This window comes from Mesoplodon mirus (genome assembly GCF_964341445.2).
Source record: "Mesoplodon mirus genome assembly, chromosome: X".
In the NCBI taxonomy this organism is placed as follows: domain Eukaryota; kingdom Metazoa; phylum Chordata; class Mammalia; order Artiodactyla; family Ziphiidae; genus Mesoplodon; species Mesoplodon mirus.
In genome coordinates, this window is record NC_138981.1 from 15,803,156 (window position 1) to 15,824,494 (window position 21,339).

At 43.3% G+C, this 21,339-nt stretch overlaps 1 protein-coding gene across 4 annotated transcripts in view; it reads left to right on the top strand.

The window, feature by feature from the left end:
* The first annotated feature begins 1,503 nt into the window (after positions 1-1,503).
* REPS2 (RALBP1 associated Eps domain containing 2) overlaps positions 1,504-21,339 on the top strand; it is a 238,102-nt gene continuing 218,266 nt past the window's right edge. For all 4 annotated transcript variants that reach the window (XM_082609610.1, XM_082609612.1, XM_082609611.1 and 1 more), the window contains exon 1: positions 1,504-1,864. In XM_082609610.1, coding sequence (XP_082465736.1) covers positions 1,631-1,864 — 234 coding nt within the window. In that variant the 5' untranslated portion in view covers positions 1,504-1,630. The remainder of the gene's footprint in view (positions 1,865-21,339) is intronic.

A 21,339-nucleotide genomic window follows, 5' to 3' on the forward strand; every position in this document is an offset into this window, starting at 1 on the left:
ACCTCAGAGAGGTACTATGAGGCTTAAATAGACATCGTAGTATGAACTATATGAATGTTAGGGACTGTTATATCTCACATTTCTTTTTGCAGGAGTCACAGGGAAAAGTGGGGTTTGGCGTTTATCACGGGGAATGGGTCCCTTTCTCACCTTTGTTAGAATGGTGGGCCATTCTCAGGGAAGTCTGACCACAAAGGGAAAGGTAGGGAAAGAATAAACATGATCTCTTGGCTTCCAGTTTTCCTGAGAAGGTTTTACAGTTGTGGAAAATACAGTGGTGGTGGGATTGTGAAGTGGAAATTCCCCAACTAAGTTAGTCTTTGCTGCTCCTTAACTTACCTATTCTTTTGGTACTCTTCTCTTCAAACCTACCGCTGTCTTAATTCTCTCCTGGCAGGTCTGAAGCAAAAAATGGTATAAGGAAATCTTAGTGATTTTGGGGATCCTCTTTCTCTATTTCATTTTTTTTCAGATTCCAAATGGGAAATATTACTCTGGCTATCATTTATGAATTGACATAATTTTTCTTTTTTCTTCTTATGTATCTCTCTTCACTTTTCCCCTTCCCCCCATCCTTACCTTCCTTTTTCTTTTCCTCTCTTCCTGTCCTTGGTCCTTATTTTAGTTGATCAAAATACCAAAGTATATTTGTTATCATCAGTGCTATTTCCTGAGATGGTTTTTGTTTTGTGTTTAATTAAAATAACACTATTTGGGGTGAAAGATATATCTCTATATCTCTATCTATCTAGTGTTCAGTGTTTAACCCTGGACTGATTTTTTTCGCTTGGGTTAGTGTTTCCCAGCCAGGCTTAATGCATATATACACGTGCAATTCTTCCCAGGGCCCTTTTCACTCCTATTACTCTAGTATTTAACACTAACCGATTTTATTCCTTTTTAAGGCTCAACTCCAGGTTTGAACCTTGCCTGAGAAAGTGACCTAACCCCGTCGCCACCTAGAACACTATAGGAGTCAATGGGACCCTGGTTCGTATGGAGATCTCTGCCCTCCAGCTTTTCAGGACATAAGGGGTACTGTCATGGAAAAAGCGAAGCCTAATTTCCCATGCCTCTTCCCTTTCTGGGAAGGGCAGGGCGTGTCGTGGGCACTACACTTGCTCCAGCGTCCTAGGGAGAAAACACCACAGCCTTTCCCGCCCCATGAAAAGCGCCATTCGCCAGGTGGGTCTAGATGTTCCCCTTCCCGGCCAGGGAGAAGGGCCAAAGATGCCCCTCTCGCGCAGGGTGGGCGCGGAACAGCGCTGGCTCCTGCCCTCTAGACTCTGCAGCGCGGGCTGAGCAAGTGACTGTCCGTGAGGCGGGCGGCCGGCGGAGTTACTCACCTGGCCCGGCGCGCACGGGGCGGGGCGGGGCGGGGCGGGGCCGGGGTGCGATCCTAGGCCGTGATTGGGCCGCGCCGCGCCTGTCTCCATGTGCCGCGCGGCGGAGGCACAACATTCAAGTCCGGGGGCGGGGCCGGCGCGCGCCGGGAGGAAGCGGCCGCGCGGCAGCTGCGGGGCGTCGGGGCGGCGGCGGCCAAGGCCGAGGCTGAAGCGGCGGAGGTTGTGGTGAAGGCGGCGGCGCCTCAACCGGGGACGGTGCTCCGCTAGGCTCCCTTTCAGGCTCCATGGAGGCGGCAGCAAGCGGGGGCTGCGGCTCTGGACCGCCGCTGCTGCTGAGCGAGGGCGAGCAGCAGTGCTACTCTGAGCTCTTCGCGCGCTGCGCCGGCGCCGCAGGCGGGGGCCCCGGGTCCGGGCCCCCTGAGGCCGCCAGGGCCGCCCCCGGCGCGGCCACCGCAGCCTCGGGCCCCGTGGCCGACCTGTTCCGGGCGTCGCAGCTGCCGGCCGAGACGCTGCACCAGGTAGGTCCCCGCGCCCCTGCCCCTGTGGGTCTATGGGGACCATTTCTACAGGGACAAGGGGGCGGGGTGGGGCGACAGGGCTGCCGACAGGCACCCGGAGGCCTTGGCCAGGTTGCGGAGAGGGGCTTCGCAGCCGGGAATGGCGGCGACGCCCTTGTCCCCCAGGGGACACCAGCCTCCTCCGCAGCTCAGCAGTGCTGGGTGCGCTCCTCATCTTCCTCCCCTGAGACTGACGGACACTCCCTCCCCTCCCCGGCCGTTTCTGGGGCTCTGCAGCCGCCCAGACCCAAAGTTTGCCTTGTTCTGGAAGTGGTGTTTGTTTTGGCTAGTGTCTGGTTTAACCTCTGCTCGAGGCTCCTGCCCTTCCCTCTCCTGGGTGGGTGGGCGCTTGCAGGATTGGAACTTGAAGGGTGTGTGTTTGTCTGTAGGGCCTGGGGCCCACCACTGAATGTTGTCTGCTTTATATACTACTTGTAATATATACATATCTACTATATATATTTGCCCACTAACATATTTCTGCATATTAGCATTAAACTGGAAAGCCTAACGACAAATTGCAGAACAGGGACACAGGGCTGCAAGAGGACGTCTGTCAAGGCAGAGACAAGCTCCCTATTTAGGGCTAGAGGTGGACCCCAGACGTCCACCGTGGGGGACAGTTGTAGTTTCCCATCTTATCATTATTTGGACTTGAAATAGAATTGCAAAGTAATTGTGTCATAGCTACATCCTTTTGGCTGCTCCATACCTGAAAAAGGAGGAGGCGGATGATGCGCAGTAGATGCTGTTCCTGTTTTGTGCTTTCCTTTTTTTTTTTTTTATAGAATTAATGACTATTAAAAAAAATTACTTTTGGCTGCGTTGGGTCTTCGTTGCTGCATGCGGGCTTTCTCTAGTTGCTGTGAGCGGGGGCTACTCTTCGTTGCAGAGCATCGGCTCTAGGCACTCGGGCTTCAGTAATTGTGGAGCATGGGCTTAGTTGTGGCTCACGGGCTCTAGAGCGCAGGCTCAGTAGTTGTGGCGCATGGGCTTAGTTGCTCCGCGGCATGTGGGATCTTCCCGGACCAGGGCTCGAACCTGTGTCCCCTGCATTGGCAGGCGGATTCTTTTTTTTTTTTTTTTTTTTTTTGTGGTACGCGGGCCTCTCACTGTTGTGGCCTCTCCCGTTGCGGAGCGCAGGCTCCGGACGCGCAGGCTCAGCGGCCATGGCTCACGGGCCCAGCCGCTCCGCAGCATGTGGGATCTTCTCGGACCGGGGCACGAACCCGTGTCCTCTGTATCGGCAGGCGGACTCTCAACCCCTGCGCCACCAGGGAATCCCCTGGTGATTCTTTTTTTTTTTTTCCCCCCTGGTGATTCTTAATATCAGGCCGCAAATGTGAAATGAACCTTTTCTTAAAAGCTGGAGTCAGTATGAACGTTAACATCAGTTGTATATTTCAAGTGGGGAGTGGTATTTTAAAATCCAGTTCCAAAGGAGTATTGAGGGTTTTATGGTTTACTTATAATATCATTGTGTGTGTAGACTTTTTTTTTTTAATCACTTAAGACTGCATTTTATACTTCTGGGGCATCCATACACTCTGTTTGTGAGCATAACTTTAGCCACCCTGTAATCTCTCACTTTTCAGAATTCAAGATTTTTGAAAATATAATTAGTATTCACAGACCTTAACATGGCTGTTTGTCCCTTAAGAAGTCCTTGCTATGGAGACAGTTCAGCCTCTAATGTTGAGCAGTTAAGCTAGACCAGGTAGAGGAAAAGTCAATATTTTAAAACACAAACCATAGCTATTACACGAGGCCCTCAGAATACTCCCAAGCATAATAAATTTATTAAATGCTGTTGCTATTTCTCAACTGAAAGAGGAGTAAGTGACTGAGGCCATACAGCAAGTAAGTGACAACTGGGCACCTGTTAAGGCTTATTTTGTTGTCAGTAATATATGGAGTGTGATAAGAGATGGTGGGCATATTAAATATGAACTATGTTGGTTGACTTCTCGTAAGGACTTGGGGAGGGGGCTTTCCTGGTGTTAGAACTCATGTTCCCTTGAGGTGTTTAAGATTTAAAAAGAACTCAAGGCGCAGTGCCATTGTATGGATGAGATTATATTCTTGATGTCTAGTCGAAACCTGCTTGCAAAAGATGCTGGCAAAAGGGGACATCCCTAGTATATTGCTTGTAGTAAATCTCTCAGAGCTTTAAAGCTCCCTTATTCAGCCCAGCAAAACAAAATATATTCTTCCCCATTAACTTAACACAATGCAGTAAACCAATATTCTTCGTACAGGTGAACATGAACATTAAAGGCATCCTGGACAGAGAAATGTAATCAGAAGAGATTCAAACAAAGCTGGCAGCCACCTAATTTTTACTGACCATTTTGGTGGTGTGTGGTGTGTGGTGTGGTGTGTGTGGGTGTGTGTACTCCCAGTACACATGTGCACTCCATTTATCCTGATTTGCACTACCCCATGAGTGTTTTAGCCTTTCTTTAAACAGATGTAGATGTTTTTAGCCTTTCTCTGTTAAACAGGAACCTGTAAATTTAATTAAGTGACCCAACAGGTAAAACTGCCCAAGTCATGGAGGCATTAACTAGCCCTGGTAGTTTCTATGGTAACAGATTTTTTTTCTTTTTAATAAGCATACAGTTAAGATTACCATAATGTTCCAGGAAGGTTGAAAATCTTACCTGAAGCAAATGTTCTATAAAAATACTTTACTTTATCTCCTCCTTGGAATAAAAATAAACCACTATACCTGTTACTTTGCTATGGAAGTGAGTTATCTTAGGGATTTTGTTTTCAGTTGAAATACATATATATATATTTTAATAGACTTTATCTTTTCAGAGCAGTTTTAGGTTCACAGCAAAATTGAGGGGAAGGTACACAGAGTTCCCATATACACCCTGCCCCACACATGCCCAGCCTCCCCCACTATCAACACCCCACCAGAGGGGTACATTTTTTACAATTGATGAACCTGCATTGGTATATCTTAATCCCCCAGAGTCCATAGTTTACATTATGGTTCATTCTTGGTGATGTACATTCTTTGGTTTTGGACAAATGTATAATGACATGTATCCACCATTGTAGTATCATACAGAGTAGTTTCACTGCCCTAAAAATCCTCTGTGCCCTACTTATTCATCCCTTGTTCTTACTCCCAAACCCTGGCAACTACTGATCTTTTTTACTGTTTGCAGAGTTTTGCCTTTTTCCAAAATGTATAGGTGGAATCACACAGTATGTAATCTTTTCAGATTGGCTTCTTTCATTTAGTAATATGCACTTAAGGTTCCTCCATGTCTTTTCATAGCTTGATGGCTTATTTCTTGTTAGTGCTGAATAATATTCCATTGTCTGGATGTACCACAGTTTATCCATTCACATACTGGAGGACATTTTGGTAGCTTTCAAGTTTTGGCATTTATGGATACAGTTGCTATAAGAATCTGTGTGCATTTAAGTTTTCAACCCCTTTGGGTAGATACCAGTAAGTGTGATTGTTGGATCATATGGTAGGAGTGAGTTTAGTTTTGTAAGAAACTGCCAAACTGTGTTCCAGAGTGGCTGTACCATTTGCAATCCCCCCAGGAATGAATGAGAGGCCGTCTTGCTCTATATCCTCATCAACATGTGGTGTTGTCAGTGTTCTAGATTTTCACCATTCTCATAGGTATATAGTGGTATCTCGTTGATGTAATTTGTAATTCCCTAGAGACATATGATATTTAGGATGTTTCCATATGCTTATTTTCTGTCTTGGATTATATTTTAGTGCATCATAATAGCTTATTTTGAAAGGCCTTTTGGTCTCTTTATAGAGAGGTGTTGATGTATTTTATTTTATTATTTTTTAATAAATTTTATTTATTTATTATTAATTAATTAATTTATGGCCGTGTTGGGTCTTCGTTGCTGCGCGTGGGCTTTCTGTAGTTGCGGCGAAGGGGAGCTACTCTTCGTTGTGGTGTGTGGGCTTTTCATCGTGCTGTCTTCTCCTGTTGCGGAGCATGGGCTCTAGGTGCACGGGCTCCACTAGTTGTGGCTCACGGGCTTAGTTGCTCCGCGGCATGTGCGATCTTCCCAGACCAGGGCTCGAACCCGTGTCCCCTCTGTTGGCAGGCAGATTCCCAACCACTGTGCCACCAGGGAAGTCGTGATTTATTTTAAAACAGGATTTTAGTACTAGCTAGAAAAATGTTAGAGTAAAACACTTAAATTAGAAAAAGTAAATATGGATGTCTGAGAAACAAGTAAATAGTTTTTGTTTAATACTTCAAGACAAAGAGCTATAAATGTTAGAGTGATTGGTTTCCCAGGTTGTGAAGTATTTCACTGGTATTGAAAGGCCAGCAGTTTACTAGAATGCATAGACTTGGGTTGGATGTGTATTTGAGGTATTTGAGTTTCTTTTGTGCATCAGGCACTGTTCTAGATGCTGAGGTTACCGCTGTGAATCAAACACAAATCCCTGTCCTCATAGAGCTTACATTCCAAAGCACATGTTTTATTTATTTATTTCTTTCTTGCTTGCTTGCCACGGGGCTTGTGGGATCTTAGTTCCCTGACCAGGGATCGAACCTGGGCCCTTGGCAGTGAAAGCGCTGAGTCCTAACCACTGGACCGCCAAGGAAGTCCCGCAGTGCAAATGTTTTTATTTTTTAGGGTTTGAGTAAGAAAATATAACAGCTAGAACAAAAGTATCTACCTTAAACTGGCAAGTTTTCTGCTTGATGTAATGAATTAACAAACTATATAGACTCCTTTATAATATCTGTCTTTCAGGATGGTGTCTTAGTCTTTGAGAATGCTGTGCATATTTCAAGTAGTCATTATAATTAGTTTTCATTTTTATATGGTTAACTGTTTTCAGATAATATTTTTTATTGAGATATAATTGACATATGATGTATTAGTTTCAGGTATATAACATAATGATTCGTTATTTGTATGTGTTGTGAAATGATCATCACAGTAAGTCTAGCTGATATCCATTAGCAAACATAGTTAACAAAAATTTCTTTCTTGTGATGAGAACTTTTATGATTTACTTTCAACATCTTTCAAATACATAATACAGTCTTACCAATTTTAGTCACCATGCTGTACATGACATCCCCAGGTCTTACTTATTTTATAACTGGAAGTTTTTTTTTTTTAATATTTATTTATTTTGGCTGTGCCAGGTCTTAGTTTCGGCATGCAGGATCCTTTGTTGCAGCATGCGGCATCTTCACCTGTGGCATGTGGACTTCTTATTTGGGGCATGCATGTGGGATCTAGTTCTCCGACCAGGGCCCCCTGCATTGGGAGGGTGGAGTCTTACCCACTGGACCACCAGGGAAGTCACATAACTGGAAGTTTGTGCCTTTTGACCACCTTCACCCATTTCACTCACCCCCACCTCTGGCAACTACCAATCTGTTCTCTGTATCTATGAGTTCCAGTTTTTTGTTGGTTTGTTTGTTTTTAGATTCCACATAAAAGTGAGATCGTACATACATTATTTGTCTTTCGCTGACTTGACAGTTAATTCTTAGACTTTAAGGGAAATAGTTATGAAACACTGTTGATTTCGTATTATCAGGGGAAATCATTGAATGGGAAAAAAGTCAGTAAGTAATGTCTGATTGTTTGAGTGGCTTTGATTGAGGAAAAGAAGTAAAACAAAGCTACGAGAAGTAGAGGATATTTTAAAAATTCCTGCGCACGGACTCACCTTTGGGAAGAAGTCATATTTAAGGGTTTTCTTGTAATTCTTTGAAGCAACTGTTTAATCGTTAAAAACAACTATAGGCAAAAGACAAAATTCTTGTGAGCTTTTTCCAGTTGTTGGATTATTAGCCAGAACTATTTTTTTTAATGCAAATGAAACAGTTTTCTGTTTTTACATCTTTATATCATATCCCTTTGTAGCATATGCTTTAGGGAGATAGAGGCCAGCATGCTAAAACGGTAATTTGGAATATGTGCTGTTTGAGATAAAGAGTGTTCTTTTTTTGTAAAAGAGAATGAATGCCAGCAGATAAAGGAAGTTCCAGAGCCATACCATTGTCTGGTTAAAAGGAGGACATTTGCATAATAGTACCTTGTTAACTCTTACAAAAAAAATTTCAGGTGTGTAAAACTAGAGGACTACCCAACAATAACTGTGTACCCACTACTCAGCATAAGAAGTAAAACAGCCCAGTTAGTGTGAAAGTTTCCTGTGACCCCTTCTCTGGTCCCATTCCCCTTCCTGCTCACCCCAGAGGTTACTACTGTCCTGAATTTGGTGTGCATGATTTGAAAAGTTTTTGTACTTTTATTATAGCTATATGTGTGTGTATATATATAGTGTGTACATACATGTATATATATATACACATGTGTCACTAAAATGATAAATTGTTTTGTATGGCTTTTCAACTCAGAAGGAGGAGTGTAGTACTCTGTAACCTTCCACAACTTGCTTTTCCTCTCATTGTTTTGTTTTTGAGGTTCGCCCTTGTTGACACAGGTAGCTGTAGTTCATTTATGTTTCTTTTAAAAAAATCTTCATTACCTACTCTTACAATGCCTCATTATTTATTTATTTATTAATAAATTTATTTTAATTTTAATTTTTTTTTGACTGCGTTGGGTCTTCGTTGCTGTGCGCGGGCATCTCGTTGCGCTGGCTTCTCTTTGTTGCGGAGCACGGGCTCTAGGCACACAGGCTTCAATAGTTGCAGCACGTGGGCTTCAGTAGTTGTGGCTCGCAGGTTCTAGAGCGCAGGGATCTTCCCAGATCAGGGCTTGAACCCGTGTCCCCTGCATTGGCAGGTAGATTCTTAACCACTGCGCCACCAGGGAAGTCCCAATGACTCATTATTTTATGGTGCTGTAGAGACCTTTATGCTTATGGAAAGTAGGTGGCATTTTTTTTTTATATATAGAATGTTACATGACTAGGGAACTGTTCTAAACATGTACAAACATTCAGAATGCCTTCATAGATAGAGAAAGCACACTGGTATTCTTGATAGTATTACAGGACAGTTAATTGATTAGGCTTTCATAGCCTTGCTTTTTTCTAATTTTTTTAAAAATGGAAACAAGCAAACAGATAGACTAATACATTAAACTCCTCTGCACTTGCCACCCCTGCTCAACAACCATCAATACTCCGTCACTTCCATTCCATCTGCATTCCTACCTTGTTCCTTGCCCCCTCTTTTATCCTGAAGCAAGTCTCAGACATCATATGATTCCATAGGGTTTATCTTTAAGGAGGGAACCTGGGGGTGGTCAGAGGGGATGGGAACATGCATGGGTTTAATACCTGTGGCCTATGGTTAAATGGCAAGAGTGAATGATGGTTTCATATCATTGAGCCGTTGCCAGTCTTTAAGGTAATGATGTTTGAGTACTGATTTAAAATAAATCAGCTGGGGAAACCAATAGGGAGATTGAAAAACAAAGTGAAGACTAGAAATACAAGATGGATTTGAACATTGTCCTAGTTTCCCACACATAACTGGGGAATGCTCTACTTTAAGTGTATAGAAAATTGGTTTTGAGGAAATCTAGAGGTTGTTTTTTTAAAGGCTGTGCCACATGGCTTACAAGATCTTAGTTCCCGATTGGGGACTGACACCCACCCCCTTCCCCGGCAGTGGAAGCATGGAGTCCTAACCACTGGACCGCCAGGGAATTCCCTTGAGTTGTTTTGCTAATTATTGGTAACTTTTAAAAGAGGGTTTGGTTCCTTTCCAGGTTTTTTCAAACTTTCTGTTTGTTTCCTATAGGCAAAGTGTCTAGTATTTTGTATTTATATTATTCTTTTCTTCAGTACACGTCTATTAGTGGGCAACTGTCTTAGTCCATTCTGGCTGCTATAACAACATACTACAGACTGGGTGGCTTATAGACAACAGACAATTATTTCTGACAGTTTTTGAGGCTGGAAGTCCAAGACTAAGGTGACAGCGTGGTTGCCTTCTGGTGAGGGTTCCCTTCTTGGTTCATAGCCCGTGACTTCTCACTGTGTCCTCACATGGTGGGAAAGGCTAGGGATCTCTCTGGAGCCTCTTTTATAAGGCACTAATCCCATTCATGAGGGCTCCACCCTCATGGCCTAAGCGCTTCCCAAAGGCCCCACTTTCTAATACTATCACACTGAGCATTAGGATTTCAACGTAGGAATTTTGGGAGGACATACATATTCAGACCATAGCAGCAACCAACCGACCTGGGTTGCTCAGAACTGAGTTGTTTCTTAGGGCATGGGACTTTCCATTTTCAAACCAAGATAGGCCTAGGCAAACTTGGATGGTAGGTCACCCCGTCTTTTGGTTACTGCACTAGTTATTTATTGCTCTGAAATGAATTTCCAGAAATGTAAATTGCAGCTTAATACAACACATATTTGTTACTAATTGTTTCTATGGCTTAACTGGGTCTTCAGCTCAGAGTTTCACAAAGCTGAAATCAAGGCATTGGCCAGGTGACATTCCTTTTTGCATCTGGGGACCTCTTCTAAGCTCACATGGTTGTTGGTAGAATTCAGTGCCTTGTGATTTTAGGACTGGAGCCCTCAGCTCCTAGAGGCCACCCGCAGTTCCCTGCCACATGGCCCTCTCCATAGGCAGTTCACAACATGACTGTTTGCTTCTTTAAGGCCAGCAGGAGATTCACTTTCTCCAGTCGCCTTAGATGAGCGACATCCCATCACCTTGCCATATATTCTATTGGTTCAAAGCAAGTCACAGGTTCTGCCTGCACTCGAGGGGAGAGGATTATAAAAAAGCACAGATACCAGGAAGTGAGAATTTTTGGAAGGGGGGTCACCTTAGGATCTTTCTACCACACTTGCCTTCCAGAGTTTTCTGAAGCAGAAAATTATTCTGGTTAGCTTTGGGGGTTCAGAATAGATAAGTTTTTGCTCAGCCACTCACGTCAAATTTCTTTATCTTTAAAAAAACATTTTCATGCATAATTCATTTTCTTATGCCAAGTAGGACTGGCAAATATCTTCTTAGGCATTATTTTCAATTTTATTCTTTAAACAATTTGTTTTTCCTCTTAACTAGTAGGAGGCGGGAAAAAAAGTGGAAAAGCAGATGTGAATGCTGTGCATGCTCACTCCTGCACAGAATAAAGCAGGCCTTTTTAACCTGGGTCCAGCTCTCAGGGGTCTTTGAATTTAGATGCGGGGAAAAAAATACAGCTTTCTTTTTACTGACCCCTAACTGATATTGAGCATTTCCTTCTATTATGCATTGTAGGCAACAAACCACAGTAGCATTAGCAATTCCTGTGACTTGATCACTTATAGAAATAGAACTTTTAAAATGATATTATAATTGTTGCAGGTATTTCAGTGATAATTTACAGTGGTTTAGACCAGTGGTCCCCAACCTTTTTGGCACCAGGGACTGTTTTTTTTGTTTTTTTGTTTTTTGTTTTTTGCAGTACACGGGCCTCTCACTGTTGTGGCCTCTCCCGTTGCGGAGCACAGGCTCCGGACGTGCAGGCTCAGCAGCCATGGATCACGGGCCCAGCCTCTCTGTGGCATGTGGGATCTTCCCAGACCGGGGCACAAACCCGTGTCCCCTGCATCGGTAGGCGGACTCTCAACCACTGCGCCACCAGGGAAGCCCCAGGGACTGGTTTTGTGGAAGACAATTTTTCCGGGGGTGGGGGGGGATGACTCAGGCAGAAATGCAAGTGACCGGGAGCAGCAGATGAAGTTTCACTTGCTTGCAGGCCACTCACGTGCTGTGTGGCCTGGTTCCTAATAGGAACCCGGGGGTTGGGGACCCCTGCTGTAGACACTGGCTAATCTTATCACTGTGTTAATAAACACATGTATTTCCACCACAAACTTGTTTTTTTAAATATTTGATAGCTGTAGTTCAGTATATTTTGTTTACAATCCTGTGTATTTTATTTTTGGTCGCGCCGCTCAGCTTGCAGCATCTTAGTTCCCCAACCAGGGATCGAACTTGGACCCTGTCAGTGAGAGTGCCGAGTCCTAACCACTGGACTGCCAGGCAATTCCCAATAATCCTATATATTTAAAAAAAAATTTTTGTTGGAGTATAGTTGCTTTACAATATTGTGTTAGTTTCTACTGTACAGCAAAGTGAATCAGCTCTACGTATACATATATCCCTTCTTTTTTGGATTTCCTTCCCATTTAGATCACCACAGAGCACTGAGTAGAGTTCCCTGTGCTATACAGTAATCCTGTGTATTTTAAGTGTTTACTTTTATGCATTTAAATTTATTCTGAGAAGAGGTCCATGCAGGCTGCCCAAGGGGGGTCCAAAGCACAAAAGTGGTTAAGAAGCCCTGCTTGGAAGAGTTGTGAGGTGTCTAGAAATTCCAGTTCTACGTAGCTAATTGCTTCCAAAGTCAGGATGGTAGCAGCAGTGTTGGCAAGTCTGGGTCAGGAATGAGATTCCATAAGGCTCTTGTTCCCCCCTCCTCCCCTGTCTGTCCTGTAAGGGGGAAGGAAGCCCAGATTGAATGGATGCTCAACTGCTTCCTCCAGAACCTCACCCTCAAGTCCCTGCCGCAGTTCCAGCTCTGAACCCTCTCTGCTGTTGACCTTTCTGTCTGGCCCTCTCAATCTCAATTCACTCCAGAGAGCCCCTCTGGAGCACGCGCCAGCTGGCTATTGGGCCTGTTTTATTTACCACTATTGTCTCTACTTCAGAGGCTGGCTAGAACATGGACTTATAGGAAAAAGTGATTTTTGCAGACTGGAGAAACTCAGCTATCCTCATAATTTAATTCAGGACCAGGAGAGGCTATTAATATTAGGCTAGTAGTAAACGTTTGCTTTGACTTAATTCATTTGTAACACTTTGCCCTCGGTTTACAGAAAAATATTTTTGTTCAGCCTCCTGGGGGTAATTAAGTGTTTCACCTGTGTTAATTTACTGACTAATTGAAGTAAATCCCATAAATGCCAGCAATTAAGAATTGTTTGTTTTTTTCAAAGCAGGCTTTCTTAAATGCATAATGTTTGCCCCTGATGCCTTCAAAAGAACATATTTAATACAGTGATCTCTTTGTTTCTCCCCTAGTTCAGGGTCAGCCTTGTGAAAAACAGATGATTATACATGAATAGCTTTTTGCCCCAGGAGATGTTTGATGTGCTTGCCTTTTGAGTTTGTTTTTTCTTTAGGCTCTCTTTTAAAATTATTTAAAAATGTTTTAACTCCTGTCCTTTGCATGTGCTCTGGTGGTTTTATGGTCTTATTACTGAGAGATGGCAATGGAAGTGAAGCAGTGAAATTAGCACGTGGATGTTTAGCTTCTTTTAACTTATTCTTTGTTCTAGATCAGGGTTTCTCCACCTCAGCACTATTGACACTTTGGGCCAGATCATACTTTACAGTGAAGCTGCCCTGTGCATTGTAGGATGTCTAGCAGCATCCCTGGGCTCTACTCACTAGATGCTAGTATCTGTCCCTTCCCCAGTTGTTACAACCAAAATGTTTCCAGGGACTTCCCTGGTGGTCCAGTGGCTAAGACTCCATGCTCCCGATGCAGGGGGCCTGGGTTCGATCCCTGGTCAGGGAACCAGATCCCACATGTTACGGGTAAGAGCCCGCATGCCACAACAAGAACAACAAAAAGATCCCGCATGCCGCAATGAAGATCCCATGTGCGCAATTAAGACCCGGCACAGCCAAATAAATAAATAAATAAATATTAAAAAAATAAAAAAAGAGAAGCAACCTTTAAAAAATAAACCACAAAAATGTTTTCAGACATTGCCAAATGTCCCTGGGGCAAAATCTACTCTGGTTGTAGATATATGGTGTCTACATATATACAATCATGGTAGCAGCTACCATTTATTAACTGATTACCATGTACTTGGACTTGTCCTGTAACTTGTAGAGTGCTCATGTCATTTAACTCTCACAACCAAGCCACGAGGTTAGGTATTATCATCCTCAGTTCGAAGAAAACAAAACAGAGGCGCAGAGGTTCAGTAACTTGCCCACAGTCACGTAGATAAGTGACTTCTGGTAGTCCTTTGAAGAATTATCTGGGTTGGAATTCAGTCTTTGTTTTTATTTTTAAATTAAAAAAAGTTTTAAAAATTCATTTTATTGAAATATAGTTAATTTACAGCGTCTTGTTATGGAATTCAGTCTTTGTTAAAGAGGCAAACTAAAAAAGAAAGGGGGGTTTCCTGATGACCTCTCAGTGGAGAGGCTGTTGCTTCCATGGCAGTTCTGCGTAAGTGTGGGAGTTCTCGCTTGAAGCGGTGATCCTGTGGGCACGTGTCTGAGTAGGGTTTGGACCATTTCTGAGGTGCTTCTGTGGTAGGGTGAAGCAGAACATGGGACAGTCTCGGGGCCAGGCCGATTCAACTTTGAGGCCAAGGAAGCCATCAGCAGTTGGGGTTCTCAGGGTCCCTCAGGCGTGGCGTGCCCAGAGGTTGACTGAGAGTGGGAGCGCGGAGGCATGGAGCGCAGCGGTGGCTGGCGGCCTCGGCCTCCCTGGTTCTGAGGGGCCAGGGGCGGGAATGTTGCTGTCAGGGCTGCGAAGGGTGCTTCGCCTGCAGGAACAGTGGTCTGGAAGGGCACGGTCATTGGCAGCCCCGTGGCCAGTAGGGGGTGGGGTGGGAGCTGAGGGACAAGTGACCGGCTCTGTCCCCTGCTGGCTGCCGTGCTGGAGGCCGGAGGTGTGGGAGCCTGCATGTGGAAGCTCACGGAGGCTGGCCTCCCACGCAGAGTGTGGGCCGAGGGGCTGGAGGGGCTCTGGGGGACGGATGGAGAAAGAGCCAGCTCAGGGTGCCAGCTGAGCTGGGACCCAGAGCCCTGGATCCTCGGGAGAAGGGGGCACAGCCGGTGTGGGGAGAGTGGGAGTCCGCTTGCGATGGGCTGGCCTGCTGCCCCGCCCTCCAGGAGGGCTGAGAGGGCTTCTTCTCACTTCTCCCGGGAGGCCTTGAGGCTATGGGGGTGTGTGCGAGTGGGTGCTTTTCGATCAGAGTGGGGCAGGCATTTCCACCGGTTGCAGTGTTTGTTCTTGTTCAGGGCACCGGGAAACATGCAGCCGTGGAGCCTCTGGGAGCTTCTGTGAGGACTGGCTGCACATGGTGGGAACGGCACCCTAGGGCTGGAGATGAGTTAGTTCAGGGGAGTGAAAGGTGTATTATAATATTTAGGGATATTAGTTTCGTGTTAGTTATTAGCCTCGTGTTAGTTTGGCTTTTTTCTTTCCCTGAAGGATAGGATTCCTGTAGGGATTCTTCCTCATCCCAAAATAGCTGTGTGTGTGTGTGTGTGTGTGTGTGTGTGTGTGCGTGTGTCTGTGTGCACGTGCGCTTGGACTCAGGATTTCTCTGTACATTGCTCAAACTCACCAAGGCCCTGTTGAGCAAACCAAGGCTGTTAAAAAACGTAGAATCCTCCTCATATACTGCAAAGTAAACTCAAATGCAAACAAATAGCTTGTTTTTTTTTTTTTTGCATTCTTCATGGGCTAGCATATCTTCTGGAAAACTTGTTGCCATGGCAATGGGATATTATCTATCTCAGTAGTGTACTACATAAAAATAGCCCTTTGTGTGGAGGATGATGTTGGTGACAGGTGGTTGGGTGAATGTTTAGCAGGGTGCTTTGTCAGCACTCCATTGTTTAAGGTTGTGAAATAGAAATGAGTATTGATTTGTTCTTCTCTCTCAAAATGCAGGTTAATCTGTAAAGGGCAGGTAGTGGTGCTCTGTATTGTGAATTATGTCTTTCTTTGCATGTCAGGTAAATATGATTGAAGCCACCTCTCATGGTGACAAGGAAATGGCTTCTCTTTTCTTTCTGTTGATGCTACACGGTGTGCAACACAGGATGGAGTGGGGGGCAAGTAGTATAATTCTCTCATTCTTCAACAAATGGTTCTTCCTAAGTGCCTTGTCCTTATAAATCCAAATGTAGCACGTGGTCAGGTGGACTAGATGAGTTCTGAGCTGTTGATCAAATACTCATTTCTTGCAGGTTCTTAAATGGAACAGATTCTTGATGAAAGTCAGTTTCCTCTGCTGGTTTTAGCATTGGTCTCATGTGTAGCCAAGGATGGACTCTTGACCCTAATCTTGAATTTTACTTTAAAAAAATCCTTTGGGCAATTTCTTAGTGGTAACTCTCAAACATTTGTCATCCTCTCACCTTCCTTCTAGAAATTTGTCTTATATGTAAATAACAGCTTCCTAGTGCTGAAATAAAGTTTACTCTAGTTTTGAGAATTTTAGACTCTCGAGAAATACCATGGCTTGGTGTTTTAGCCTTGAAAGTTATTGCTTTAATTCTGATATGCATTGTACTACTACAGAAATGGAATCATTACCTTTGTATTTTCTCTTGGAGTCAGTATGAATATGTTTTTGCTGATGATATCAGAAATAGTTGGTGAATGGCTTGCTGGGTACCCAGTACTATTCTTAGAACGTTTTTTGTGTATTAACTCACTTAATTCTCATAAACATTCTGAAAGGTTTTTGTCACTATTTTCCAGATGTGGCATACTTATTAGTATGCCTTTTGGTTTCTGGTGAGTAAGTACTGTGCTATGTAAGACTTGATTGCTCCTTCTTGCTTACCAGTGTGTTGAAGTGTTTCTGATACTGAAAGCATTCTTCTGCCAGGGGATGGCCAAACACAGCCCATGGGCCAAATCCATCCTGTTGCGTATATTTTTTTGTATGGCTTATGAGCTAAGAAGGGTTTGTAAATTTTTAAAGAGTTGGGAAAAAATAAAAATAATGTTTCATGACACATGCAAATTGCATGAAATTCAAATTTCAGTTTCTGTAAGCAAAGTTTCCTTGGCACACAGCCACACTCAGATGTTTATGTATTGTCCGTGGCCTGTACGCACTAGAATGGAGGGCTGAGTAGTTGTAACAGTGACTATATAGCCCATAGGACCTAGAGTATTTACCGAAGAAGTTTGCCAACCCCTACTGTTTATTCTTCTACATCTAAAATGGGAGATTGTATTGAATAATAAAAGCAGATGGGATTTATGTACAGGTTCTCTTTTGGTGTGTATTATACTTTCCCCTCTTCCACTTGTTACTGTTTTTACTAGCTTAGTTTCCTGTGCTATGGCATATCTCAAATATACTCGATTTCAGCTCTCTTTATATACCCATATTGGTTTTTATCATAACAGATATTCATAACCCTTCCCAAATCAGGGAGCGTAATGAATTTTATCATTTTACTAGTTAATATGTTTCCTTCGTTAGGTCAGTAATTGTAATTCCCCCAGCTCTATTTATTTCTAACTATATTGCTTTCTACTTTTGGGCTATCAGCCAACATAAACATTTGATACTTTAGTAATCCTGACTAAACCACCTGTGCTGATCGTGCTACTTCAATTTAGTAAATCCTCTGTATGATAAAGATTGTATCTTCTACATTCATCCTTTTGGATTTAACATACTCAACATAATCAACTTTGGAACTTTCGTGCAATTATTTTAAAGCAATATGTTTTCTCCTTTTTCTCTTGTTTCCCCAATTTTTAAATAACAGCTTTATTGAGATATAATTCACATACCATACAACTTACCCATTTAAAGTATACAATTCAGTTTTTAGAATATTCACTGTCTAGTTCCAGAATATTTTTTGTTGTTGTTGAAGTATAGTTGCTTTGCAATGGTGTGTTTCAGGTGTACAGCAGAGTGATTCAGTTATACGTATATTTATATACTTTTTCAAATTTTTTCCATTATAGACTATTAGAAGATACTGAATATAGTTCCCTGTGCTATACAGTAAATCCTTGTTATTTATCTATTTTATTTTATCTTTTATTTTTTGGCCGTGTCAGGCAGGTTGTGGGATCTTAGTTCCCCGACCAGAGATTAAACCTGGGCCCTTGGCAGCGAGAGCGTGGAGTCCTAACCACTGGACTGCCAGGGAATTCCCTATCTATTTTATATATAGTAGTGTGTATCTTTTAACTCCAAACTCCTAATTTATCCCTCCCTATCCCCTTTCCCCTTTGGTAACCATATGTTTGTTTTCTATGTCTGTGAATCTGTTTCTGTTTTGTAAATAAGTTCATTTGTATTATTTTTTAGATTCCACATATGTGATATCATAAATAAGTTCATTTATATTATTTTTTTAGATTCCACATATAAGTGATGTCATATGATATTTGTCTTTCTCTGACTGACTTATTTCACTTAGTATGATAATCTCTAGGTCCATCCATATTGCTGCAAATGGCATTATTTCATTCTTTTTTATGGTTGAGTAATATTCCATTGTATATATATACCACATCTTCTTTATCTATTCCTCTTTCTTTTTTTTTTTAAAGTTTTGTTTATTCCATTTCATTTGGTGGGAGGCTCTGTACCTCTGGATCTATACCTCATCTTACCAGGAGTCAGTGTTTTGTTATTTATTTATTTAGGCTGTGCTGGGTCTTAGTTGTGGCACGCAGACTTCTTAGTTGTGGCATGCGAACTCTTAGTCGCGGCATGCATGTGGGATCTAGTTCCCTGACCAGGGATTGAACCTGGGCCCCCTGCACTGGTAGTGTGGAGTCTTACCCTACTGGACCACTAGGGAAGTCCTCTATTCCTCTTTTGATGGACATCTAGGTTGCTTTCATGTATTGGCTATTGTAAATAGTGCTGCTATGAACATTGGGGTGCAGGTATCTTTTTGAATTAGAGTTTTCATCTTTTCTGTATATATGCCCAGGACTGGGATTGCTGGATCATATGGTAACTCTATTTTTCGTTTTTTAAGGAACCTCCATACTGTTTTCCATAGTGGCTGTACCAGTTTTTACATTACCACCAACAGTGTGGGAGGGTTCCCTTTTCTCCACACCCTGCTTCCAGGATGTTTTCACCATCCCAAAAAGAAACCCTGTACCCACTAACAGTCACCCCCAATCCCAATATATCTAGGCCACCAGTGTTTTCAATGTTCGTCTGTGTTGTAGCATGTACCAGTACTTATTATGGCCTGGTAATATTCTATTGTATGGACATACCACATTTTATTTATCCATTCATCAGTTGATGGACATTTGGGTTATTTCTCCTGTTTGGCTATTATGAATAATGCTGCTATGAACATTTTGGTACAAGTTTTTGTGTGGATGTATGCTTTCATTTCTCTTGGTTAATTACCTAGGAGTTGAATTGCTGGGTCACACAGTAACTCCATGTTCAGTCTTTTGAGAAACTGCCAGACTCTTTCCCAAAGTGCTGTACCATTTTACATTCCCACCAGCAATATACAGGGATTTCAATTTCTCTACATCCTTGCCAACATTTGTTATTGTCTGACTTTTTGATTATAGCCATCCTAGTGGATGAGAAATGGGATTTCATTGTGGTTTTAATTTGCATTCTACTGACGACTAATGATGTTGATGATACCAGGTGCTTATTGGCCATTTGTATATCTTCTTTAGAGAAATGTCTATTTAAGCCCTTTGCCCGTTTTTATTTATTTTTATTTTTATTTTTTTTCAAACCACCATTGTTTTGTTTATTTATTTATTTATGGCTATATGGGGTCTCCATTGCTGTGCACGGGCTTTCTCTAGTTGTGATGAGCGGGGGCTATTCCTCGTTGCGAAGTGCCGGTTCTCATTGCGGCGGCTTCTTGTTGCAGAGAACAGGCTCTAGGCGCATGGGCTTCAGTGGTTGTGGCACGCAGGCTCAGTGGCTCGTGGGCTCTATAGCACAGGCTCAGTAATTGGGGCTCACGGGCTTAGTTGCTCCGCGGCATGTGGGGTCTTCCCGGATCAGGGCTTGAACCTATGTCCCCCTGCAATGGCAGGCGGATTCTTAACCACTGCACCACCAGGGAAGTCCTCAGTTTTTAAGTTAGGTCATTTGTCTTTATAAAGAACTCTTACAACTCAGTATTTTATATATTCTAGATACAAGTCTCCTGTCAGATAAGTGACTTGCTAAACATTTCTCCCATTCTGTGGTTTATCTTTTTACTTTCTTGATGGTATCCTTTGAAGCATAAAATTTAAAAATTTTGATGAGGTTATTTACTTTTTGCTTTTGTTACTTCTGTTTTTGGTATCTTATTTAAGAAACCATTGCCTAATCCAAGATCATAAAGATTTTACCCCTATGTTTTCTTTTAAGAGTTTTATAGTTTTAGCTCTTTTACTTAGATCTTTGATCCCTTTTGAGTTAATTTTTGTATGTGGTGTGAGGTAGGGGTTCAACTCCCATTCTTTTTTTTTTTTTTTTTTTTTTTTTTTTTTTTTTTTTTTTTTTGCTGTACGCGGGCCTCTCACTGCCGTGGCCTCTCCCGTTGCGGAGCACAGGCTCCGGACACACAGGCTCCGCGGCCATGGCTCGCGGGCCCAGCCGCTCCGCGGCATGTGGGATCTTCCGGGACCGGGGCACGAACCCGTGTCCCCTGCATCGGCAGGCGGACTCCCAACCACTGCGCCACCAGGGAAGCCCTCAACTCCCATTCTTTTGGCTCTCCAGTTGTCCTAGTATCATTTGTTGCAAAGTTGTCCTAGCACCATTCTTTTCCCATGGAATGGTTTTGGAACCCTTGTCCAAAATCAATTGACCATAAGTATAAGGGTTTATGTTTGGACTGTCCATTCTATTCCATTGATCTGTATTTCTGTCATTATACCAGTACCACACTTTGTTGATTTGTTTTGTTTATTTATTTATTTATTTATTTATTTATTATTATTATTATGATTATTATTTTTTTTTGCGGTATGTGGGCCTCTCACTGTTGTGGCCTCTCCCGTTGTGGAGCACAGACTCCGGACGCGCAGGCTCAGCGGCCATGGCTCACGGGTCTAGCTGCTCCGCGGCATGTGGAATCTTCCCGCACCGGGGCACGAACCTGTGTCCCCTGCATCAGCAGGCGGCCTCTCAACCACTGCACCACCAGGGAAGCCCTGTTTTATTTATTTTTGAGGCACATGTTCCCGTTTCCCCCACCACTTAAACTTAGGACATTTCACAATTGGTGGTATCTTAAATTGCATCAAAACTTGCATACTGTGTGTTAGTGGCTTGGGAAAGGATACTAGAGTCTAGATTGGAGCACTGTTAACTCTTAGGAACTGAATGGGTAGGAGATGGGGATGGGGATAGTGAGAAAGGTGGTAAATTGGATGCTCCCTCAGTGTTTAGCAGCAAACTGAAAGCAAGAGTCAAAAATAGTCTAGCTTTGGACTTCCCTGGTGATGCAGTGGTTAAGAACCCACCTGCCAGTTCAGGGGACACAGGTTCAAGCCCTGGTCCGGGAAGATCCCACATGCTGCGGGGCAACTAAGCCCGTGTGCCCCAACTACTGAACCTGCGCTCTAGAGCCCGTGTGCCACAACTACTGAGCCCGTGCACCACAACTACTGAGCCCGCGTGCCACAACTACTGAAGCCTGCGCACCTAGAGCCTGTGCTCCGCAGCAAGAGAAGCCACCTCAATG